This window comes from Balaenoptera physalus (assembly GCF_965194825.1).
Source record: "Balaenoptera physalus genome assembly, chromosome: 3".
In the NCBI taxonomy this organism is placed as follows: Eukaryota; Metazoa; Chordata; class Mammalia; order Artiodactyla; family Balaenopteridae; genus Balaenoptera; species Balaenoptera physalus.
Genome location: NC_138890.1, coordinates 59,134,031 through 59,159,333, shown reverse-complemented (window position 1 = coordinate 59,159,333; position 25,303 = coordinate 59,134,031). Strand labels below are relative to the sequence as shown.

Sequence of the window (25,303 nt, the reverse complement as noted above, 5' to 3'; positions counted from 1 at the left end):
TACAACCCATTGTTCAGAAAACAGCCAGAGTGATCGATCTTTCTTTTAAAAGGATGCAAAATCTCATCCCTCTCTTCCCTAAGACTCCTCAATTGCTTCAGAATAAAATCATAGCCTACAAGGCTGTTCATCATTGGGCCCCTGCCAGTCTTTCCCCCTTCAGCCCATACTCTTCTCCAGCTCCCCACTCACTGTGCTCCAGCCACTCCAGCCTCCTTGCTCTTCCCCCAACATGCCAACTCCCTTCCCACTGCAGAGCCTTCATGCCTACTGCCTTCCCTTTCCTTCCGGAGTGCTCCTTCTCCCAGCACTCCACATGCCTGGCTTCTTACCTTTACATTTCAGCTCTTCACAGAGGCTTTCCCCTTCCACCCAGCCCAAATGTCACCTCCACAGGCACATCACTTTGGTTTAGTTTCTTCACAGCCCTTTGTTTGTGTGCGCATTTTCTGTTCCCCTTAAAGCAAGGACCCCCATCTCTTTCGTTCACACTATATCCTCAATAGCTGGCACCAATTAGGTGTTCAATATATATCTGTTGAATAATTGAATGAATGAATGAATGAAGTAAAAAATGGCAGTCTTTTTGTTCCAAGGTTTATTAACAGTGACCTATCCTTTTTGGCTCCTCTTTGCCCCAGTTCCCAGCCCTAATCAACCTCCCCACTCTGGGGCTTCACTGTAGTCTCTGAATGTTGAAGGTGGGGTAGGATAAACTTGGAGATCATTCAAATCTGTGCCTTCCAAATCGTTTTTTTGTTAATGCATAAAACCATTCTTTTCAAACCCAAAATCTCTCACAGAACCCCTACATATCAAATACATAAAGCAGAAGTTGCCCTTCTCGAGGGAAACTATGTGGGGCTTACAGCTCTGAGAAACAGTTTGAGATTCACCATTCTCCTTATTTCAGTTACTTCATGGTACAGGTAAGTCAGCGGAGGCCCAGAGAGGCACCATGACCTGCCTCTCTCTGAGCAGGATGCAGCCTTGGGAGCTCTCGGCCCCGTGCTCCTTCCACAGCACCATACTGGATTCTAGAGTCTTATCAACCAGGGCAAAGGATGCTTCCAGCAGTGTCTGCCATGGGGAGAGCTTGGGTCTTTGGTTACCTACCCCTCAGACTGCTGGTCCCAGGGTCATGTGAGGGGCTGGCTGGGGGGTGAACTGGAAGTGCAGGGAGCTTGGGTGGGGAAGCCAGGTGTCTGTGTTGGAAGGCCACTGGGGCTCGGGGGCTGGGGGCTGGAGGGCTGAGAGGGGCTGCCCAGGCCTACGGTGGTCTCTCCTTTCCTCAGGATGAGGCTGCTGAGCTCCTGGAGCAGCTGCTCCTCCAGGGACCCATGTGACTGGGGGCTGCTCTTTGAAGGGGGCCCCGGAGGGGGCTCAGGTGGTCTCTCCTCCCAGCCCAGGGGGCCTGCTTTGGACAGAGGAGATTGATCAAAGGACCTCTGGCTGGCCAGTGGGGTCTCTGGCTTGGCTGTCCGCTCCGGCGTGATGGAGAAGGAGGTGGAGGTGTCTTCGGTCAGCTCGGGGAAGGCCCCCACTTCCTCATACACCGGCTCCTCGTACACAGGCTCCTCCAGTTCCTCTTGCTCCTCCACAGACCCCTGCGATGACTTCATCGGCTGGATGGGAATGGGGTAACCAGAGGCAGGCACAGAGTTAGAGTTACCAGATTATTCATCGCTAACATTTATTGAGCTCTTCCTCTTTACCAGATGCTGCAAAATACTTTGCATGTATGATGTCAAAAACAACCCTGTATGATGGTTACACTGCAGGTGAGTGAGCTGAGGTAAAATAGGGGCCAGACACTTGAGACACAGAGGGGTTAAATAAGTTGCCCAAGATCACACAGTTAAGTAAAAGGTGGTGCTGGGGCTTGAACCCAGGTCTGTCTGACTCCGAAATGCATTCACTTAAGCACTTCCCTTCTATTTCTCAGATCCTGTGACCACTTCCCCCTTTCCTCACCACATCCTACCATCCCTTGTTTTCCTCATTCCTTTTGGTCCCAATACACTCTCTCTCACACACACACACACACACACACACACACACACTCAGTGATGGTCTGCATCAGGACAAATACAGAGAGCACACCGGCTCAGGCAGCACAGAGGAACACAGGGTTGACAGGCACACAGCGGGAGCAGGCACAGTACTCACAAAGAACATGGACAGGGTCCTCCGGTTGTGAAGTCGCCGCTGGGCACAGGTGGGGTGGGGAGGCAGGGAGAGAGAGACACAGAGACACAGTGAGACCTGGCAACAGGAGGCAGGGGTAGAGACTGGGGCACAGAGAAGGCAGAGGGGGCACCAGGTTGGCAGGCACGCCACTCCTTCCTGCAGTGTGGCAAGGGCGTGAGCAGGGACCCAGAGTGGTTGGGGCAGGCTAGGGGGACCTCACCAGGGTCTGATTGGCAGAGAGGAGGGTGGCCCCACTGTCATCCCCACGGATGGGCAGCAAAGGCATGGTGCCAAACTTCTGACGGGCGAGGTCAGAGGAGGAACGGCGTCGTAAGACCACTGGCTGCTGGTCATCGTGCTGGAGAGAGGGTGAGGGGATGGTACTGGTGGGCATGGGAGGTGCTGAGGGTTAGTGCTGAGCCCACAGACCTACCCCTCAGCTCTCTCCTTCCCCTCACCTGGGCTTTGAGGATGCTGGTGGCCCAGTCCCACATCTCATCCTCGTCTGTGCAGGACAGGTAGCTGGGGGTGATCAGAGGGGAATCAGCAGGAGGGGAAGGGGTCACAACTAGAGGGATGGAAGATACAAAAAGCGAGGAGGTAGAGGACAGGGAGCCTGACGGGGCCACAGGAGAAGCCAGGCTGGGAGGTACTCACAGGTGCATCTTCTCCAGGATCAGTGTGAAGCCCCACCTGAGAGGCAAAGGAGAACAGTGATGGGTGATCGGAAAGGCCAGAAGGGTGGCAGCAGGAAGGCTCTAGAAGTGTGGACTGGGGAAAAAAACTCACAGGGTGGGAGGCTTGAACTTCTTGCGGATTCCCAGGTAGACCTTGGCACCTTCCAAAGGCCACTCCCGTTCTGGTTTAGAGCTCTGACAACATGAAGGCAGTCAGTGAGGTTGAGAGGTGAGAGAGAAGGATCGTGGTTAAGGAGGTCAAGAAGTCATGGAAGGGGCTTCCCTGGTGGCACAGTGGTTGAGAGTCTGCCTGCCAATGCAGGGGACCCGGGTTCGAGCCCTGGTCTGGGAAGATCCCACATGCCGCGGAGCAAATGGGCCCGTGAGCCACAACTACTGAGCCTGCACGTCTGGAGCCTGTGCTCTGCAACAAGAGAGGCCGCGACAGTGAGAGGCCCGCGCACCGCGATGAAGAGTGGCCCCCGCTCGCCGCAACTAGAGAAAGCCCTCGCACAGAAACGAAGACCCAACACAGCCAAAAATAAATAAATAAATAAATAATTAATTAAAAGTCAGGTACTTATTTTAAAAAAAAAAAAAAAAAAAAAAGAAGTCATGGAAGCACTGGGGTTGTGTGAGGTCAAAGGCTCACAGAAGTCAAAGGGCCAGGGAAGCAATGAGATTGATGAGAACATGGGCTGTGGAGTGACAGGGTCAGTGCAGTCAGGGATCCTCCCACACGGCCACCCAGCATCCCTCCCTGCTCGCCCAGGGCCCACCTTCTTCTCCTTGAGCAGCAGCAGGCAGCGGCCACGCAGCAGAAAGAATCTCTCCTGGAAGCGGTTTCCCAGCAAGCGGGGCGGTTCTTCCCGACACCGCAACAGGCCGACCCGTGGGCTCTCACGCCGGATACCTGGGCACAGATGGGCAGGGCTAGGTGGAGGGTCCCTGGAAGAGGCCTGGGAGGTGCTGGGCTGAAGCAGGAGGCTCACCTGTGAAGAGGCAGCCGGCATGGGCCAGGGAGACTTTTCTCAAGAGCAGGGAGGCCGAGCAGGGCTCTGGGAGCTGGCACCATTGTAGGGCCTGCTCTAGGACCCTTTCCTTGGGGTGCAGTGGCCGCTCTAAGGGGCAAGATGAGGGTAGGTATCAACCAGATATCGATCCACAGCCTGGAGCCCCCACCTCCTCACCCACCAGTCACTCATTCATTCATTCGTCCATTCCACCATCCAGCCACAGACATTATTTAGCACTGACTGTGCCAGGTTCTGGGCTGCCCTGGGGATACAGTGGGGAGCAAGAAACACATGGCCTGCCTCCACAAAGCCCACAGCCTGGCGAGGGAGCAGAGAATAACAGATAAGCAAATGAGGTAACTAAAGACAAACCATTATTCTGAAAGAAGCAATAAGAAGCTGAGAGAGAGTAACAGGGCAGCTACTGAGATAGGGTGACCAGGCAAAGCCTTTCAGAGGAGGCGTTTGAAGATGAGACTCAGAGGCCCTAAGGATTGGGAAGAACAAGCCATGCTGAGATCTGGGGAAGAAGACTTCAGGTGTGACAAAATGCAACACCAAAGGGCCTGAGTTAGGAAAGATGTGCTTGAGGAAGTAAACAGTCAGTGTGGCTCAATCAAAGAGAACACGTTATGTGAGAGGAAGTCTGAGAAATAAGCGAGGGCCAAACATTCAGGGTCTTGTGGGCTATAATAAGGGGTTTGAATTTTAAGTTCAATGGGAAGCCATTGGAAGGGTTTAACCATGCGAATAGCATGATGATTTATGCTTGAAATGCTCATTGACTGCTGCGCGGAAAATGGATTTTTGGGGGGCGAGAAGGGAACACTGGCCAGCTATGCCCTTTCCCGGGCTGTACATTTTAGTGGTTAATGCTGGGCAGCAGAAAGATCATGGTGACTTCAACTAGGTTAGTGGTAACGATGGAGATGGAGAGGTGATAGATTCGAAAAGACTCAAGAGGTCTAGTTGGCCAGTGTGTATGAAGATGAAGGAAAGGAAGGAGTCCCAGAGGACTCCCAAGTGTCTGGCCTTGATAACTGGGTGAATGCTGGTGCACTGACTGAGTTAGGGAAAGTAGGAAATGGCTTGGGTGTTTTGTTAGGGGAGGGGACTGGGAATTGAGTTTGGTCTTAGACTTTTTTTATTTTGGCTGTGCCATGCGGCTTGTGGGATCTCAGTTCCCCAACCAGGGATCGAACCCACAGCCCCTCCAGTGGAGGCGTGGAGTCTTAACCACTGGACTGCCAGGGAAGTCCTGGTCTTAGACGTTTTAAATGTGAGATGCTATAAGATGTACAAGTGGATGTGTCAAGTAGCCAGCTGGATATGTGAGTCCGGAGCTCAGAGGAGAGGTCTCAGTCACACATAAACATTTGTGGGCCAGCTTATTAATGGCATTTAGAGCCATGGGAATGGATGAGCTCATCCAAGGTAAAAATGTAGATAGAGAAAGGAAGAGGGTTGAGGACTGAGCCCTGGGTGCCTCCAGCATTTGGAGTCTGGGCAAAGGAGAAAGAGAAGCCTCCTTTGAGGTGGAAGGGAAACCAAGGTTTTGTGGGGTCCACGAAAGCCAAGAGAGCAGAGAGGACTGAGAAAGAGCAAGTGGACAACTGCATATCTGGTAACACAGAAGTCTTGGTGACTTTCACCCTGCACCACACGTGCACGCGCAACACGCACGGTCATACTCACCAAGCTCCCCACGCTCTCGAATCTCAAACGTCACCCACAAGTCCATCCCGGCTGCCGTCCCCCGAATCTCCAGTACCTGGTTAGTCAGCTCCTCGGCAGTCAGTGTCGGGGACACCTGGAGTCAGGGCAAGAGCAGAGGACCCGTGCCGGTCAGGCCATTGCCCCTGCCCCCCACCATCCTCTCATCTCCCCTCCTGTCCCCTCAGGACTGACCTTCAGGGTGACACAGTTGTCTGGGAGCTGCTGCTCTATAAAAACCTCCATGATGAGGTCTCCAGCCTGGGACAGCTGAGGGGAGGGGTAAAGAAATCAGGAGGACCCAGACGGTGCAAAGAATCAAGGTCAGAGGACTCCTCAGGTTGCCTCATGAGTGCTTCCCCACCCCACAGACGCCTCCTCCCAACCCTCATTCCAAACATCGCTCAAGTCCTTCAAAGAGAAAAAACTCCAGGCATGGCGGAACTGTGTACAGAGCTTCCCAAGGCAGTGCAGTTGTGCTTGGGAAGACAGGTTTGGAGTCAGACTGTCTGGGTTCCAACTCTACCATTTGCTACAGTACAACCTTGAATAAGTGACCCTCCAAACCTCAGTTTCTTTGAAAAAATGGGACTACCTACCTCCTGGAGTTGGGTGATGCTAAAGTGAGATTACAGGTGCTTGGAATATAATTAGTCCTCAGCTGTTTGCTACTGTATTTGTTATTATTCTCACCTCTTTATCCAACTTAGCTAACCCTTCCTTGGATCTCTTACACATGAAACTGAAGTGCTCCTGCCACCCTTTTGTAAAGAGTCCTCATGGTGGAATAAATGGAGAAAATCCTAAACCAAACCCCCTCCCCAAAGCACTCCTCTCCTTGGGTTTCCTGTGTCCCAAAGAGCTGAGGGCCAGTGTCCAGAAGCAGGTCACCTTCCTATCCTGATGTCCCCTCCTGGCCCACTCGGGAATCTAGGGTCAGGACAAGTTACCTGCACATCCTTCCAAGTGGTGATAAGACTGACCTCCAAGTCAATCTGAGCTACCTGGTCAGGGTCGATCTGTGGAAGAGCCAAAAGGGTGTGTGTGTGTGTGTGTGTGTGTGTGTGTGTGTGTGTGTGTGTGTGTGTGTGTGTGTGTGTGTGTGTGTGTGTGTGTGTGTGTGTGTGTGTGTGTGTGTGTGTGTGTGTGTGTGTGTGTGTGTGTGTGTGTGTGTGTGTGTGCATTGGGGGGGGGGGGCTGCTGGGAAAGGAGGGAAGCAGGGAGAGATGTGCAAGACCAGAGCACCTGTAGGAGAGGGTTAGAGGCCAGAAGAGCTAAGAACCAATGGGGCAAGGATGTTAGGAGCATGGTTACAGGAGATTGGGGCCAAGGGCTCTGGGAGGTGGTTCCTGATGCGGAAGGCCTTCAGAGGGCTAGGCTGGGCCTTTGTTAGGGTAAGCAGGATCCAGAGTCCAGGAAGAGGGACTGTAGGTCAGGGGTTGGGAAAGCTTACATCAAACACAGAGATGTAGCCGTCGATGAGTTCCTGCAGCACCCGCACCTCGTGCTCCCCCCGCCCATCCGTCTGGAACACGCTGGGTGCAAATAGCAGGGCCAGGTTCCGCGTGCACATCTGGTTTAGAGCGGCACACTTTTGCACCCTGCGGAGGGGTTTGAGGGTCATGAGGAATGCAGTGAGCTTCCGCTCACTCGTTCATCGACCCCTCCCTTCATTCAGCAAACGGTTATTGAGTCTCTACTGTATGCCAGGCCCTGAGCTAAGCACTTGGGATACGGCAGTGAGTTAGACAAAATCCTGGCTCTAAGAGCTCCCGGTCTATGGGAGAGACAGACTTATAAATAGGGGTCAGCAAACTTTTTATGTAAGGGGACAGAGAGTAAATATTTTAGGCTTTCAGGCTATACAGTCTGCTGTGTAGGGTGAAAGGAACCATTGAAAATATATAAATGAATGGGCATGACTTTATATTTTATGTACAAAACTTTATTTACAAAAACAAGTAATGGGCTGGATCTGGCCCATAGGCCATAGTTGTCCAGTCCCTGTGATACAGTGTAATCAGTACAACAGAGCTGAGGCTCACCCTGGAATCATTTAAAATTCTGTCTCTCCAATAGACTGGTAAAGGTAGATGTGCATCTTATTCTTCTTTGTGTCTTCAACATCTAATCTTTGCCTGGCATAGAATAATAAATAAAACAAAATAATACTGATTGCTCACCATTTCTGAATGCTTACTACATACATGCCAGGTGCTGTAGTAAGAAGTTTACAAGAATCATCTCATTTAAATCTCGTATAACCTATGAGGTGGATACTATTCCTTATACCATCTTCCTGTTACAAATGAGGAAACCGAGGCTCAGAGACAGCAAATAACTTCTCTAAAGCCACACGCTAGGGAATTCCCTGGCGGTCCAGTGGTTAGGACTCTGAGCTTTCACCGCCAAGGGCCCGGGTTCAGTCCCTGGTTGGGGAACTAAAATCCCGCAGGCCGCGCAGTGTGGCCAAAATAAATAAAAAAATAAAGTCATGTGCTAGAATAGTGGAGCCGGATTAAGGCCTAGGTCTGTCTGACTCCAAAGTCCACGCTGTGAACCTTTATGTTGTGACACCTTCACTTAACAATTATCTGGGGGATGAATATGTGAATGTAAGCCGGGGGTTGGACAGAGGTGATGAAGGGTCAGGGAGGAAGCCTGCAGGGGGTCTCGCTGTACTGACCGATAGAGATGCCCAATGAGGGTGGCCAGCGTGCGGCGGTTGACCCGTGGCAGGCAGCCAATCACTTCTTTGTATTTCTCCAGGCGCTGGTTCTTCTGGGGCAGCTCTGGGGATGGGATGGGGAAGGGTTGGAGAGGGTCAGGGAAGGAAGAGTAGAGGGACTTTTAGAGAAACAAACCCAGGATGGATGTGTTTCTTCCCCCTTCCCACCTTGCCTTGAGCTGAGTCCCTGGGTGATCTTCCAGTGGGGGAGTATGGGGGAAGGGGGCCGCCCAATCCCACAAGGGAGGCTCAGGGATTCTGGTGGGGTGGGTGGAGTTCCTGGTTGGGTCTTGGTTGTCAGTGAGGAGTTCTTAGGGATCTTGGGAGCACCTACCGGCAGCCTCCCTCCAGCGAGGCAGCAACCGAGCAGAGGTCACAGGGTCATCAAGCTCTCGAAAGAAGCGTTTGAGCGTGTCGGTGACATCCTCCACAAAGTGCTCCCCTGGTCGGAGCTTCACTGACCGGGCATCCCGCCGAAACTCAGCCAGGAGCCGCAGGCTGCGGGCGCGGGCACCCCCTTTCCGGTATACGCCCTCCAGCCGGAGCCCTGAGAACAGCCGCCATCTCAGCTCACCGCTGCCCGAAGACCCGCCACCACCCACCCAGCACCCTGTCCGTCACGCCTCATGGTATGTGGACACTGGAGGTAGGAGGGTCAGAGAGGAAGAAATCGGCCTCTGTGGTCTTGCTTCTCAGGTCCCTGCTCCAGCCCTCATGGTCAGAAGGTCCTTGCCTAAGCACACCATCACACAGCAGCCCCCTTCACTCTCTCTCTTTCTCTCTCCCCTCACCACTTTGATCTTTAAATAGCACTCTCTGAAATCACATTACACTCAGGCCTCGTTATTCACAGGTTCTATACTCATGAATTCATCTACTTGCTAAAGTTTATTTGGAACCCCCAAATCAGTACTTGTGGCACTTTGCAGTCACTTGTGAACATGCCCAAGTGGAGAAAATTTTGAGTTGCCTGATGGACATGTTTCTAGCGAAGGCCTCATATGGTAAACAAGTGTCATTTCGTGGTATAGTTAAAGTCACATTTTTTGCATCTTGTGCTTCTTTTTTGCGGGGGATTTCACTGTTTAAACTAGCCCCCAAGTGTAGTGCTGAAGTGCTGTCTAGTGTTCGTAAGCACAAGAAGGCTGTGATGTGCCTTGTTGAGAAAATACATGTGTCAGATAAACTTTGTTCAGGCATGAGTTGCTGAGTATTGCTGGCTGTGAGGTCAAAATTAATGAATCAACAATTTATATTAAATAAAGTGTCTTTAAAGCAGACTCACAGATACAGAGAACAAACTAGTGGTTACCGGTGAAGAGAAGGAATGGGGGAGGGGCAGTATAGGGGTAGGGGACTAAGAGGTACAAACTATTTGGTATAAAATAAGCTATAAGAATATATTGTACAACACAGGGAAGACAGCAAATATTTTAGAATAACTATAAATGGACTACAAACTTCAAAAATTGTGAATCACTATATTGTACCCTTGTAATTTATCTAATATTATACTTCAATAAAAAAATTTTTTTTAAAGATGAAAGCTTGGAACTATACTCAATATCTTATAATAACTACAATGGAAAAGAATATATATATACATATATATATAAATATATATATGTATATATATAACTGAATCACTTTGCCATATACTTGAAACTAACACATTCAACATTATGAATTAACTATACTTCAATTTTAAAAAAAAGAGGAAAAAAAAAGATGGAAGCTTAAAAAAAAAGTGTCTTTAAACAGAAACACACATAAAACAAAGTTACATATTGATCAATTAATGAAAATATGACCAGAGCTTCCCAGGAACCTAACCCTGTATTTCCACTGGGGCAACGGTTCAGCATTCATTGATCCAGTATTTTCAGTGACTTTATAGAATATAACTACCGTGAATCACGAGAACTGACTGTATTTGTTTTCTTAATTATTACCCATCTCTCCCACCAGTCTCTAAGCTTCATAGAACCTTCCTCGTTCGTTCACTGCCATATCCCCCGTGTCTGGCACAGGGGAGCAGCTCAATAAACATTTGTTGGACGAAGAGTGGCAGCGCAGGAACTGTGGAGGAGCAGGGAAGAACGCCCACACTTTCCCCAGGGCTTTTTCACTGGGCCTCTGACTTCAATCCTCTTATGAACACGAGGGAGGCTGGGAAGGGGATAGGGGTCTAGTGAGCGGGGGAAGTCAGTGCACGAGGCTACTGCCAAGGCGTGGAGAATGTGTTTAGCCACTGACTATCCATTGTCCGTGTAGTAAGCACAACTACTTGTCGGTGCATGGATATGCCTTTTTCCCCTTGACTGTGCTCCTTAGTTTTCTGTGAATTTTCCTTCTCAAGAGCCCAGCCTTCTAAAGAGGGTTTGCGGGGAAAAAAGATTCAACTTAGTCCTTATTTGGGAAAGAAAATAAAACGGAGGCCAAAAACTCACAAAGAATTCTGGGAACCCCTTGCATAGCTGATCCTTTATGGCTGGAAAACCTCCCACACAGAATAACTCTGCTCAGAGCCCCAAGGATTTTGCTGCACAGTGTGGCTCCTGCCTTGTAGCTGCCCCCTCTTTGTTCTCCATGGCTCTGCATCTCCAGTCACAACTCGGTGCCACCCTCGTTCCATGCCCACGCCCCAGTAACAGCTGCCTTGGAACACTCCACTACCTGCCAGGTCCTGCGCTAAATGCTTTACATGTGTTATCTCACTATCACAACTACCTTGGAAGATGAGACTGTTAGTAGCCCCATTTTAAAGATGAGGGAACTGAGGCTCACAAAAGCAAAGCAGCTTGCCAAGGGTCATACAGTCGTTGCTGTCAGGCTGCAGTCTCTGGAGGCAAAGCTTTTGAAGGCAAATCACACACACACAGGGCAAACACCCGCCCCCCCCGCTGTGCCCATGTTCCCCATCCCCCACTCAGTGTCAGCCAGTACCCACTCACCATGCTGAGTGACAAAACTGATGCAGGCATCCACAATGATGGGGATGTCACCCCGGCTCATCTGCTGCTCCTGCAGCCCTGTGCCTCCCCCGCCGGCTGCCCCGGCAATGGCCGCATTCCATGCTGAGAAGTCTAGCCGGCCCTCTGCCTGCAGATACAGTGTCCTGAGACCCAAGAGACCTGAGTCAGAGCCAGTTCCAGAGGAGTCCTCAGACTAAGAGGCCGAGGAGCACAAGGACCAGACCTCCCAGAGACACCAGCAGGGGGCAACAACACCCAACCCAGACAGGGCCCCTGAACTAGGGAAGTGACTTTGAGGAAGTGGGCAGTGGTCCAGCAGGCCAGGGTGGAGGGTGTGAGCTGTGCTCTAGAAAGGGGGGCCCAGAGTCAAGGGTAGCGGCAAGACTTACCTTCCTGTCTCCACCAGAACCAAATGCTCTTTCTTGTCTGGGGTGTCAGTGGCTGAGACCACACCTGGGAGGAGAATTATTGGACATTATCATCATCATCATCTTCATCATAGTGACTAACATTTATTAAGTATTTAAGGTATGTAGGTTCCATGCTAGGAGCCTTACAAACAATACTGCAATAAATCCTGTGAGTTACATATTGTTATCCCCATTTTACAGGTGACACATAAGCTCAGAGAGGTTAAGTAACTTGCCTCAGATTACCTGCTATAAAATAGAATTCAAGTTTGTCTCCAAAACCTCAAAACACTATCCTACACTGTTCCTCTTTTAGGAGGAAATGAGAATTCCCAGTCCCTTCTCCCAGTTCCCAACAAGCAAGCAACTCCAAATAATGATAATAGCAATAACATTTATAACAAATAACATTTATTGAACACCTACAAGATGCCTCCTGCCAGGCTCTGTGATAAGTGTTCTACATGCATTGCCTTATTTGAAACTCATTACAACCCTAATATTGTGCCTGTTGTGAAGATGAGGCAACTAAAGCACAGAGAGGTTAAGTAACTTGTCCAAGGTCACACAGCCAGGAAGTGATGGAGGTGGGGGTCTAAATCTGGGCAATTTGACACCAGAACTTGTGCCTGAATCCACTATTCCTGCTATCTCCCATAGGGACCCCCAAATAGATGAAGGTCCACTACCCACCCTAACCCCCCATAGCCACCCTTCATCCCTGCCCCCAGCCCTGCTCACTGATCTCCTGTAGCCGGCGCAGATGAACCATGTCCTCGGGGGCTGGGGGGCCAGGGCCCGATGCTGGGCACAGGAAGAGGTGATCTCCACGAAGAAGTCCGAACCCAGACAGCCAGAGGCCAGGGGCCAGGGCAGTATGGGAAGGGGACCGCAGCCACAGGCGGCCCAGCCGCAGCAGCCCAGGGCCCAGCAGCTGGTGACAGCTCAGTGGGGAGAACCACTGTGAGGCGGGAGGAGGACAAGGGGAGAGAGGAAAATGGGGAAAGAGACAAGGGGTAGGGGAGAGAAGTAAGAGTGAGAGGGATAGGGAAAGGCAGAGAAAGACATGGAGAGAAAGCCAAGGAAACAGAGGAATGAAAGGGATGGGGAGAGAGTGAAGGAAAGACCGGTGAAGGAGACAGGAGATGGATGGAGAAAAACAAGAAAGAAATGCAATTCAATTTGATTTGCTCCAGCCAACCCAGAGAAGACCCCTGTGTGGCAGGCAGGCTTATGCCCTTAATTGGAATGTAGGGGAAGACAGAATGGGTAGCTACATGCTGTAACCGAAGAGTCACGAGGCCCCGGGAAGTCCCACCCCCTTGGGGCCGGGCAGAGGCTTCATGGAGAAAGGACTATTCGAGGTGAATCTCAAAGCAGTGCTTCTCAAGCTATTTGCAGTGAAGGAACAGGGAGTTTTAAAAAAATTTTCCAATCTGTCACTAACTAACACTGTCATTAAAAAGCAACAAAACGAATTACTAGAAAAATGAAATGAGAAGAGAAAGACATACAAAATAAGCCCCCAATTTTTAAAATTAGATTGCACACATAAGATCACTCTGTCAAATTGCTATGAAAGACTCTAAATGCTGACTCAAGCCCTGTACTTAAGCTGTCATGGGCCATAACAGAGTCCCTGGGCCAGGATGGGTTAACAGACCACACTTAGGGTAGCACTGCCTTAAAGGATGGGCTAGATTTTTGGAAAGTAGATAATAAGAAGAGACTTGGACCTGGCTGGGAGGGCCATGACAGAGCCCTTAGAGGATATGGAGATAACTTCTTGGTGTGAGGAGTTACAGGCAAACCAGGAGAGTGGGGTCAGAAGCCAAAGCAGGGGAGCATTTCCCACAGAGGAGTGTGAGATGCAGAGACTACCTGGTGAGGCCAGAAGGAGGCCCTTGGACTTTACCAAGGGCAAGTCACCAGCCACCTGCAGGGTAGCAGCTCAGAAGAGTATGGCAGAGCGGGGCGGCCACAAGGGGTTAAGGAGGAACTGCAGGCTGCCAGAGCGCACAACTTTCTAAGGAGTTGTCAGGAGGGCGCCAGGATGATGAGTTGAAGGTGGAGCAGGGCTGGGGGAAAAGCTGTTTAAGGATGGGAGCGATTGTCATCACCATTGCCATTACTACTTCAACACCCACAGGTGGAGGGCTTGCTGCGTGCCGGGCGGTGTAGGCCTCGTGTGTCACTTAATCCTCAACACTAGGGGGTGGGGTCTTTTACACCACTCTACTCATATGGAAGAGCTCACACGTGAGAGCTGGAGCACTCAAATCCCAGGATATCTGACTATCGCGCATGAACTTTTAATGCCACAGAGGGGGTGCAGGGTGGAGAGAGAGTGGCTTGCCTGGGAATGGAGAAGGTGGAACAGATGAAGGCAGCTTTGCCTGTAGACTTGGAGATCTGAGTGTTGGGGGAAGGGAGTGGGAGTCAGAGGCAGCCTCTCTGTGGGAAGAGGCCCAGCACAGTGAGGTTTGGCCCATGAGCTTAGGAGACAGAGGCCTGATTTTCGTCCTGTGCTCTGCTGCCTCCTAGCTCTGTGACCTTGACCACGTGACTTCATAACCTCTGAGTTCTTTAGGTGTGAAGTATTAATAATCCTTACCTCTGAGGGTTGTTGTGAAATTTAACTGAGACATTGAGTGGGCAGCGTTTAACACAGGGCCTGGTACAGAATAAGTGCTCAGTCAACCTTAGCTGTTAGTGGAAGGGGTAGGAGTGGCTTTAGGAATAAGAGAGGACAGGATGGGGGCAGGTGGGGACAGGGAAACCATGAGCTGTCAGGGAGGGGGTCTCGGCTATCTCACCTTGCCCACGGCGCTGGTCCAGGCCTCCAGACTGTCAGCTCCATCTGTGCCAAAATGCTGGATCCTCCCCCCAGTGAGGATGAGCTCAAAGGAAAAGGGGAACCTGGAGAGAAGATGAGGTCCAGGAGGAGAATGGGGGTGAGGGAGGGGGCTGGCAGGCTCAGGCTCAGGAAGGAAAAAGGGGAGTTCAGGGAACATGGCAGGTGTTACCTGTCGAGGTCACTTGGGTCAGTGGGTGGGGGGTTCACACCCAGACATACGACATCCTGGGGCTGGATGAGGTTGAGGGGTTCAGGGCTGCTTTCTGACACAAACATTTCCAGAGCCGCACCCAGCACGCACCACAGTCGTGGGGGAGCTAAGAAGGAAACTGATGGTCAGCAGGTAGCTGACCTCTGTCCCCACTGTCAGAATTCCCATTTACCAGATATTTATTCTATGCCAAGCCCTCTGCCTGTGTATGATCTCACGTAATCTTCACGGCTCTGTGAGGTGGGTTTTATATTCACTCCTGTTTTGCAGAAGGAGGAACTGAGGCTCAGAATTTGAGTAGCTTGCCCAAGTCACATGGGTAGAAAGTAGCAGAGTTGGGATTTGACTCCCACAGTCTGACTTCAAAGCACAGCCTCTCAACCGTCACCCAATGCTGCCACCTGCCATGGTCCCTCTCTGACTCCCGGCACCCAGCCCACTCCAAGGCATGTCCCATCCCCATCCTCTCCTCCCTGTCCCTCTATGGAACACCCGTGCCCATCCTGGTTTCTGCCCACCTCCTCGCATCCCTTGGCTCCCTTCTCACCATCTCGGCCCCTGCGAGGGGGTGGCGGTCCAGCTTTGTTGCTAATGGGACCACAGTACAGGAAGCTGCTGTAAGTGGCAGGCACCACCACCTCATTATACACGCCAGGGGAGGGGTCTGCAAGGGGAAGGAGAAGTGGTCAGGTCAAGCCAGTGTAATGGGAGGGCCTGACCTCCTTGGGAAGGGATTGAATCAAGCAAGACAGTGGGACCCAACTCCACTGGCAGCATGGCCAAGTAGAGCCCAGTGGGGACGTCTCACCACCTAGATTAGAAAAGAGGGTGGCAGGGAGTGACGAGGCTTCTAAGCCAGTCCTTGCCCACTATCTGTCCCCACCAGCCAGTCAACAACAAGTCAGCTCTGGGTGGAGGCCTCAGAGCATGGGCCATCCTGTAAGTGTCTTGGCCCCTTTGGCATGACTACTGGAGACCAGCCTCTATAACATGACCATATCTATGATCAGACTACCCCTGGGGAGGTGGGACACGGCCTACTGGTTGATCCCATCAGGGGTAGGCCAGCACTAACACCTCAAACCTCCAGATCCACTCCAGATGGTGGTCATTTCATAACATCAAGAAATAGGACCTGGAGGACCTGGAGGGTTGGGAAACTGCCCAGGCTGGACCACTGTGATGGGCTGGGTGAGAGGTAATTGCCCCTCCCCCTCCCCCCGCCCCCCCAGAAGAACCACGGCTCAGGTCGGGGCTGAGAGTTCTTGCAGGGAGAGAGAGGAGGCATTTGTGGGGATTACCTGCGGGCAGGAGACCAGGGAAGCTGCCATCGAGGGCTGGGGGGGACCAGGGCTCCTCTCCCTCAAAAGCCTCGACACAGAGCAGCTGGGTCATGTTCTTTAGCAGGTTGGGTCCTGCCACAGCTGCACATAGTGCCTGCAGGGAGAAACCCCAAGACGCAACCTAAGAGCCCTGGGCTCAGTCCTTCTGTCACCTAAAACAGCCCACACTGCAAGTTTAGGCATTCAACTCAGAGACCGCTTTCCCCCCTCCCCAACAGCCCCGGCCCTCCCTCCTACCTGGAGAAGCTGGTTATGATCTGGATACTGAGGGTGGGGTTTCCGGAAGAGACCTAGCCGGTACTTCCGGGAGATGAACTCTCCCCGAGGGCCAGGGGTGGTATCTGGATGCAGCCCTTCCCCTGGGGGTAGTGCCCCTGCCCAGAAGCGGTTGGCACGATCATTTCCCAGGACAATGAACAACTGTAGGATGACAAGGGGCAGAGGCAAGTGACAGGAACTCAAGAGTCCCCAGACATTCCAATCCTGCCCCAAGCAGTACCCAAGGCCTTTTCTGCATGCTCTCCTCCCATCCCCACCCCCGGCCCCCCACACACACTTTCTTCCTCTTCAGACTCCTCACCTGCACTATCTCATTACTCCAGACACTTGTGTCCAGCTTCAGGCTCTGCACCTTGGAGATCCCAGAACCCAGGGCCCGGTGCTGACCTGTTAGGGTGTGAAGGGCATGTGGCAGGGGCACCCTGAGCCCTCCTGCCCCCAACTCCCTCCTTCTCCCCATTTCAGCTACAGGCTCCAGCCCTCACCTGCGCACTGCTTGCAGATGACCACCCCCAGGTTGACCGCGGCCCAGTCCGGGCGGGAGGCCTCACAGTCCGCACAGTGCCGGTTTGCCCGATTGGACCAGATCTTCTCAGCCACCTCGTAGTCAGACAGGGTCTCGGTTACTGCTTCCTGCAGAGCGGCCGCCCAGCTCTGCCGAGCCCCCCCAGACTCGGCTGTGAAGCTGAGGGGTGGACAGCCAGTCCGTGGGCATGGACACCCCCCGCCCCGACCTGTTCCATCCCCCTGGCCACATGTGGGCCACCACCAGCCACAAGTGGGCCAGCCCAGACCCTCCTGACATCCTTGACCCTGTTCACTGGCCTCCTGTCAGTGCACGCCCACTGAATCCTACTGAGGAGGCCCCAGGTCCTCTGCACCCCTGTGCCTCCATCAATGTCTCTCCCCGAGCCTTGCCTCCTGCCAGTCTGGGCCCCACCTGAAGCAGCGATGCGGTGTGAGCAGGTCAAAGCTGCGACTCTTGGTCTCCCGGACACTGCAGCCTTGCAGTTCAATGAAGCAGATCCCGATGCCCAGAGAGAAGGCCTGGCAGGGTCGGGGGCAGGCACAGTGAGGCCAGAATGGGCTAGGTGAGGCCCCTCGGCCCCAGCCCGGCCCTCCTCACCTGCTCACTCTTGTACAGGGCCAGCTCTCCGGGGCTCAGCGCAGCAAACACCTTGGCCTTGTGCCCACGCAGCTCCAGCATGCCCGTGCGAAGGGGTCGGGGTGGCTGCGGGGGCCGGGGGTGGCCCAGGAGGCGCTGCTCCTTCAAGCAGGATTGCACCGTGGAGCACCACGTGTCCCGCTGAGCTGGCGGGGGACGGGGAAGCGGGTCAGCCGGCTGTGTGCTCACCTGGCCTCCCAGCCCTGCCCTGGCCCGGGAGGCCCTGGCCCTCACCCTCGCTCTCTGTGCGGAACACGAACACCCTCTGGCCGGTGATGACCTGGAACTTGTTGTCCTTGCTGCTGCGGGTCATCTCGATGGCTGTCAGAGGGATCACACCCTTGGGGAAGGGGTCCTGGAGGGACAGACCATTGGCCCATGGGGACAGGAACTCAGCCATGTGTGCTGACCCCGGGGGGGCCAGTGCCAACTTTTAATGAGATCAGCACTCATTCCGCAAGCAGTGGGGTACAGCTGCTAACCTAGCTCCTTTAGATGCTGACATCAGTCATGCGGTGCCTGCCTCCCCACCAGGGGGGGATTGGTCTTCCAATCCTGGGCCTCCCTCAGCCCTCCCTCTCCCTCTCCCTTTCCCCAGGCCCCATGTAGCATCTCCCAGACTTACCTTATCACTACCAAAGTACATCAGACTCCTCCCATTGAACTGCACAAAGCGCCTCTGGAAGACGTAGTTTCTGGGGAAGGCAGGGGCCGAGATCAGTAAGTGGTGGAAGCTGCATCCCGGGGCGTCCGAGGAGCTGGGAGCACTTGGGACCTGACCTCCACCACCACCACGCAGCCTCCCGCGCCCCCCTCCCCTTCCCTTCCCAGCAGCCCCACCCCTGAGGGGAGAGCTTGTCTAGCCAGCCACTGAGCAGGGGCGTGGGGCGGTCTGCCGTGGAGGAGAAGCTGGCATAGGGTGAAATGAGGTCATCGTTGGTCTCCGTGTCCAGGGCGGGCAGTGAGAGGGTGGAATCCCCCGGCAGCTCAAGGCTGGCATAGCCAGCGTCCTCTCGTGCCTCCAGATCCTGCCTGCTGAGCCTTGTGGGGGCCAAGACAGAGAGGGACACACATTAGACCCAGTTCCCTGGACAGCCCCACCCTCAGCGCCTAGTGGAATGCCTGGCAGGTACTGGATCTGCTTTTCAAACAAGGGAACAGGGAGGTTGAGAACCCAAAACACTAGCATGGAGCTTCTTCCCCGAGCACACCTGGACTTTGCATTTGAAAAATTTCAGCCCTTCGCCTCTGCCATTAGGATTACTTAGCGGAAAATTTGGGGAAGGGCTGAGTAGATGGCTTTCTGCCACAGTTGCCCATATCTCATCAATAAGCCTGACTGGTTCTTTCTCCAGAAAGTTCTTGCCTTTCTCTCCCGGCACCAAGCTCCCATCAGTTCTCACCGAGGTGGAGGGAATCGCCTAACTGGTCACCTGCTTCCACTCGCACCCTCCCACCAAACATCCGTTCTCCCACTGACGCCAGAGTGCTCTTTTAAGGATGCAGATGAGAGCATTTCACTCACCAGCATGAACCTCTACAATGACTTCCCATTTGCACTTAGGATAAATTGAAATTCCTTACCAGGGGCTGCAACACTTTGTACAGTGAGACCCGTGGCAACTCCCCTGACCTCACCCTGTATCGCCCTCACCTTGCTTACTACAGTCCAGCCACATTCTCTTCCCCAGTTCGGAGCCTTTGCACATGGTGTCCCCTCTGCCTAGAGCACGCTTCCCTGGGCTGCTTCTTCTCATCCTTCAGGTGTTCCTTCTCAGAAAGTCCTCTATTATTCTCTATCACTTTCCAGTGGTTCCTTACCTCAGCTGCACAGAATCACTTGGGAAACTTAAAAATACCTGTATGTGAGCCCCACACCAGACACTTAAATTTGAGTCTCTGGGAATGAGGCCCAGGCATCTGTTGTTTAAAAAGTTCCCCAGGATGTAGTGCAGCTGAGGTTGAGAACCTCTACTCTACCCCATTTGTCTCCTACTTCACTGAGAAACTGACACAATCAGACGAGAACCCCCGCAGACTCCCAGCGCCTCATCTGCCCGATTCCACACACACACTGCCTTCCTCCCAGTACTGTAATAAATAACCCTGTCTAAAGCCGGTCCGTCCTCTGGGCACTTGATCCTAGTCCCCTCACCTACACAAGGACATCGCTCCAGACTTTCTCCCTTTTCTCTCCCCTACATCAGCTAGTTTTCCCTCTCTACCAGGTCATCCCTATTCACCTATGAACATACGTAGCATTCTATGATATAAAAACCCCCTTCTTGACTCCACTTCTACTCTCAGTAACCACTCCAACTCTCTGCTCTTCTTTGCAGAAAAACTCCTCAAAAATGTTGTCTTCACATTTCCAACTCCTCTCCTTCCGTTCTCTCTTGAGCCCACTCTGATCAAGCTTTCACCCTCAGCACTTGTCAAGGTCCCGAGCGACCTCCATGTTGCCAGTTCCAGAGGTCAATTCTCAGTCCTCAACTTACCCAACCTCTCAGCAGCATTTGACATAGCTGACCTCTCCCTCCTCCTTGTACATTTTCTTCACTTAGCTCCTGTGGCATCAACTTCTCCTGATTTTCCCTCTGCTTCACTAACCATTTTATTCAGCCTGTTTTGCTGATTGTTCTTTTTCTCCCAAACCTCTTGATACTGGAGTGTGCTTGGTTCTCTGCTCTATCAACACTCACTCACAGCTACATATACCCATCTAAATGCTGACAACTCACAAATCTGGATCTGCAGCTCGGACCTCTTCCCCGAACTCCAGACTTGTATATCCAATGGCCTATTTGCCACCTCTTCTTGGGTGTATGGTACACACTTAAAATTCAACACATCTAAAACTGAACTCCTAATCTGCCCCCCACCTACCTCTGCTTTATGCCCAGTCTTCCCCATCTCAGACCATGGCAACTCCAGGGACTTTCAGTTGCTCAGAACAGTGCTGTGGAACTAAATCTTTGAAATGTGGTTGCTTCATAGTTACAGCACAGCTCACACCAGACTAGCCACGTTTCATGCGTTCAGCAGCCACGCTGGGTTACCAGCCACCACAATGGACAGTGCAGGCTCAGACAGAAACCCCTGAAGTCATTCCCGACTGCTCTTTTCTCTCACACCTCAATTTACCAGGACGGTTCGCCTTCAAAATACAACCCAAACCAACCACTTCTCACCATCTCCACTCCCATAACGCTAGCCTGAGATGTCTCACCTAGATCACTGCAAGACCCTCCTAACTAGTCTCTCTGCTTCTGCTTTTGCCCCCTACAGACCATTCCCAACACAGCAACCAGAGGGATTCTTAAAATGTAAGTCAAAGCCCTGCCGATGGCTGCCTTCCCATTTCATTTAGAGTAAAAGCAAGTCCCTACAAGGTCCTACCCATCTGGCTCCTTTTACCTCTCTGACGGCAGCGTCTCCCCCAACTCTTCCCACCCTGCCCCACTCTGCCCCAGCCCGGCCGACCCTGTCATCGCTCCTGGATCCCCCTGGGCAACTGGCCTCCTTAAAGCCTCTATTCTGGCCACTCTTCCCACCTGCAATACTCTTCTCCTAGAAGAGGGCTAACTCCGTCACCTCCTTCAAGGTTTGGCTCGAATGTCATCCTCTTAATAATGGCAACTCTTACTGAAAAACTGCAGTCCACTCCCCACCTCACTCCATCCCAGCCCTCTTAACCCGGTTCGATTTTTTCCATGGCACTTATCACCTTTTAACGTATGGTGTAGCTCATTTATTATATCTGTTGTTAATTAACTATCTCCCCACAAGGGCAGGGATTTCTGATCTATCCCAAGTATCTACAACGATATCCGGCATTCAGTAGGTGCTCAATAAAGATAGTTAAATGAAGGAATGAAAGGCACTTCTCCCTATTTTAAATCATATATCCATTTCTTTGTCTACCTGTTTTATTTCCTGTCTGTCCCCACTGAGTCACAAGCTCCCTAATGGAGGACTGGGTCTGTCATATTCATCCTGTAGCTCAAGAACCCGGCTGGCACACAGTGGACACTCAATGCACATTTGACAAATAACGGGAAACACGGCCACCACCAGCTCAACCGCTCCTCAAGCTGCCCCTCTTCCTGCCATCATCATGCTATGGACCACTCACCTGTGTTCAGCCCTTTCCTGACAGATAACTCTGCCTTCTCTTCTGTCGGGGACCCCTGGAACCCCCACAGGCTGGACACCATAGTACAGGCAACCAGGGTCCATGATGTGCACTGGCAGGAGGAAAATGGGGGAGACAGTGAAGAGGTCAGGTGAGAGTGTCTGAGGTCCTGAAGGGCACTGCCCCTCTTCCCCCAACCCATGATAACCCACCTACCTGTGCCCGTTGCAGGCCTGAGGGCAGGAGTGGGGGCAGTTGTCTGGGAGCTGTCTGGGGCCCTTAGGGGAAAGGTCTAGTGTCATTAAAGGAAAGAGAAGGAAGGACAAGCCCTCATGCCCTGTTCCTCCCTGCTCCCAGCATGGGATCCCCAGGGAGCCAACTCCACTCACATGTCCTGAGCTGTCTGTGCCCCGCCTCTTAAGTCCAAGCCGAAGTAGATGGCATTGGGCATCATCTCCACAGTATTCAAGGCTGAAGGCTGCTCAGAGGAGGACCTCTGAGGGACAGGAGGGGACCTCGGGCTGGGCTCTGGGCTCTTGGATGCTTCTGGTCTCCAGAGAGCTGGACTCAACCCAGGCCTCTGTGTGGTGGTGGAGCCACTGAGCCCACCAAATACCGTCCTGGGCTTAGGCACAGGCTTTGGGGGCTGTGCTTGGGGGGCTGGGCTGGGCGATGGCTCCATGGCACTTTCCAGTTGGGGATCCAGGGAGCCCTCTGCCGTGCCTGCCTGCAGCAGGCGCAGAATGCGTTTCCGATGCCCTGTGGCGTTGATGCCCAATTTTCTCAGTTCCTCGTGGCCCAGGCCCCGGGCTGCACCCGCTGTAGCCAGGCCATGCCGCCGGAACACGTCTGCATACTGCTCCAGGTGCACCGTGGCCAGCCACACAGCGATGTCCAGGTCCTGAGGGGCAGCCATGGGGGCTCAGGCCATTGCTGGGGGGAGGGGCAGGGTGAAGGGAGGGCTCAGGCTGAGATTCCCCCTCCCTGTCCCAAAGTCTGAGGCCTGGACAGGGGTACCAGACTCCAGTCTTCCTCCAAAGAATGACCAGAGGCCTGTAATCCGGGGGCAGAGCCATCCGAGAACATGCTTTCTCATTGCAGGTGAACCCCTTCATTTGCAGATGAGGAAACTGAGGCCCAGGGAGGGGAAGAGGCTTGCCCAGGGCTCACAGCAAGTTGGCTTATCGATGGCAGTGTTGGTCCCTTAGCTCCTGCCCACCCTGTGTCTGGGTCAAAGCTCTGCCTCTGCATTACTGCACGTTCAACTAAGTAAGTCTGGGACAAGAGGCCGGAACCCTGCCCCTGCAGGGTGAAGGGGGATGGTGGGGAGGAAGGGCCCATGATGTGCCCTAATCCTGCTGTGGCATAGAGTGGGGATAGGGCAGCTGTGGCACAAGAGGAGAGGGGAGATGCAGATCCCACTCCCACTGGTTTCCAGAGCTGAGGTACAGGCTCGGGCCATCCTAATCCTGGACATTCCCAGTTCCCCCTCCCCTTCCACCTATTGTCTCTGCTCAGACTTCCTTCCTGTCCCTCTGGCTCTGGCTGCCCCCACATCCTGCCTCCCTTGGTCAGGCTGCCCAGAGAGCTCTAAGCAGTACCAACATCTGAGCAGAGGCCACTTGGGGAGTGAGGATGGGGCAGAGAACTGAGTCAGAGAGATGAGGGACCAGGGGTACACCAGGGTCTTCACTCTGAAGCATCTCCTCACATACGTGTGTGCAAACAGGGGCACCCACCCTGCAGGAACTCACAATGTGAAATGACATCCCCCTACCTCGGCTTTCTCCAAGTCTTCCTTCTCTGAGCCTTCCTTTGCCCTGCCCATGCCTTTGGACTCAGGTCTCTGAGGCTCTGTCCCATTCCACCAGCCTGACCCTGACCCTGCTCTATTACCTAGACCTACCTTGGATTCTGTCTCCCTGAGTTTTATCTCTACCCTGTCCCTGTCCCTACCCCACTCCATCTCCATCTCCATCTCTACCTCTAAATCCATCTTGGTCCCTCTCCTTGTTTTGCTCTCTGTCATTAAGCTTCTCCCTGCCTCCGTCTCCAATTTTAACTAGATCTTCAGTTTCATCTGTGTCTCTGGCCACATGAAACTGGCTTTAGGTTTCTGTCTCTGCCTCTGCCCTGACGGCTCTCTCCCAGTTTCTCTCCTGCGGGGTCCCGGCCAGGACTCCCTCTCGCCCCAGCATCAGCTCTGGCCTCTCTCTGCCTCTCTGTGGCCGAGCCCCCTCCCCAAGCTAGGGCCGGGGTGCTGCGCCTCCCGCCCTGACTCAGAGTCCAGTTTCCCGGTGACTCAGGCCCGACTCGAGGGCATGGGACTGGGAACTAGGAGGTGCGCGGAGCAGGAGTGCGGGGGGGCGGGCCAGGCCGAGCGGAGCAGCTCCGGCTACGACGAGGGAGGGGGAAAGGAGGGAGGGGGCAGAGGCCGGCAACCGGAGGGAGGGGCGGTCGCGGCGGGGTGGGGGAGAGGGGAGGGCCCCCGGCGCGGAGCGGGCCGGGGATCCCACGAACGCTCTCGAGGAGGTGATGGGGAGGAGTCTGGGAGGCAGGGGCCCGGGAGCGCGGGGGTCCTCACCTTACTAAGCGGCTGCAGTCGGCTCCCAGGTGCCCGACGCGCTGCCGGAGGCTCCGGGTCCTGCCGCGCCGGCCCCGCCTCCCCTCAGCCCTCCCCCGACGGGGCCCAGCCCCGCCCCGCTCGTCGGTTCCCTCGGCGGGGCGCCGGCCACTCCTTGTGCAAGCGGCGGCCTCCAAAAGGTTCGGGCTCCTTACCCAACCGCTGCGCTTATCTCGCAGCCTGGCTAGCTCAGCCCCTTTAGGGGCCAAGAAAGGGGTGGACCGGAACAGGGTTGGAGTCCGAGACAGCCTTAGAGAGCAGGACAAAAAGGCAGAGACCACACGGAGATGGGGACAGGGGTAGAACCAGAGAGAGAAGGAGAGTGCTGCGGGGGACAGCTTTGCATGCCCTCTGCTGTTCCCTCCCCGTCCGGCCGAAAGGGGAGGGAAAAGGATAGGGCCTTAAGTCCCCAGGGCATCTCTCCCACGCCCCGCAGGGTGGCTGGACTCTGGTACCCAGTTAATGGGGGAACAGAAGGTGATATCCACAAGTCACGGATATCCACAGCCTTCCAAGCTGGCGAACCTTCAGGAGCCCAGCCTTATGACCTGGGGGAAAGAGGCAGAGGCCCAGCGGAGGAGTCCCCGACTGCTTCTCCCTCTCCAAGGGCCTGGTCTAGGTTTCTTCCCAGAGATGAAGGTCAGGTTTCGGGGCTGCCTTTTTGAAGCTAAGGCTGGTGCCCTGTAAGCACGGTGACCCGGCGAGCAGCCTTTGCATCCTGGGGCGAAGCCCCTTCTCCCGACCCTCCCACTGCAGTTTTTGTGTGTGTGTGTGTGGTGAGGGGGGGCGGGAGAGGGGTCCCTGAGGAGAAACGGCTCCTCTCCCCTCTCGGGATCTTGCCTGGAGCCTTAACCTTAGAGCCTGTCCCCCAGAGCCTGAGGCGCTTCCCCCTCCGAATGGGGCTGGCCTTTAGCTGTGTGTGGCGTTGGGGGGCGGGGTAGGGGCGCCCGCTGGCCGGGCTGTGCTTTCCTGTTTGTATGA

General features: G+C 53.7%; 1 protein-coding gene across 5 annotated transcripts; it reads right to left on the bottom strand.

Moving 5' to 3' along the window:
- Positions 1 to 583: 583 nt before the first annotated feature.
- On the bottom strand, positions 584 to 24,378 carry ARAP3 (ArfGAP with RhoGAP domain, ankyrin repeat and PH domain 3). Of its 5 annotated transcripts, none has more exons than XM_082455299.1 (33): positions 24,284 to 24,378; positions 22,089 to 22,632; positions 21,916 to 21,977; positions 21,700 to 21,811; positions 18,405 to 18,605; positions 18,190 to 18,259; positions 17,799 to 17,919; positions 17,526 to 17,710; positions 17,340 to 17,446; positions 16,885 to 17,084; positions 16,701 to 16,786; positions 16,358 to 16,540; positions 16,079 to 16,214; positions 15,325 to 15,441; positions 14,736 to 14,883; positions 14,526 to 14,628; positions 12,451 to 12,670; positions 11,689 to 11,752; positions 11,279 to 11,442; positions 8,659 to 8,871; positions 8,283 to 8,388; positions 7,050 to 7,197; positions 6,547 to 6,615; positions 5,792 to 5,866; positions 5,579 to 5,693; positions 3,860 to 3,988; positions 3,647 to 3,780; positions 2,980 to 3,062; positions 2,848 to 2,883; positions 2,649 to 2,712; positions 2,411 to 2,548; positions 2,170 to 2,208; positions 584 to 1,625 (listed from the first exon to the last, which is right to left on the bottom strand). In XM_082455299.1, exons 2-33 carry the CDS (start codon positions 22,613 to 22,615, stop codon positions 1,140 to 1,142), a joined length of 4,641 nt encoding a protein of 1,546 aa, XP_082311425.1. In that variant the 5' UTR covers positions 22,616 to 22,632; positions 24,284 to 24,378; the 3' UTR covers positions 584 to 1,139. The 5 variants fall into 5 exon arrangements, with proteins under 5 accessions (XP_082311425.1, XP_082311424.1, XP_082311426.1 ...); XM_082455298.1 differs by having other exon boundaries at positions 14,526 to 14,647; positions 14,737 to 14,883; XM_082455300.1 differs by lacking the exon at positions 2,170 to 2,208 and having other exon boundaries at positions 14,526 to 14,647; positions 14,737 to 14,883.
- Between the last annotated feature and the right edge of the window lie 925 nt (positions 24,379 to 25,303).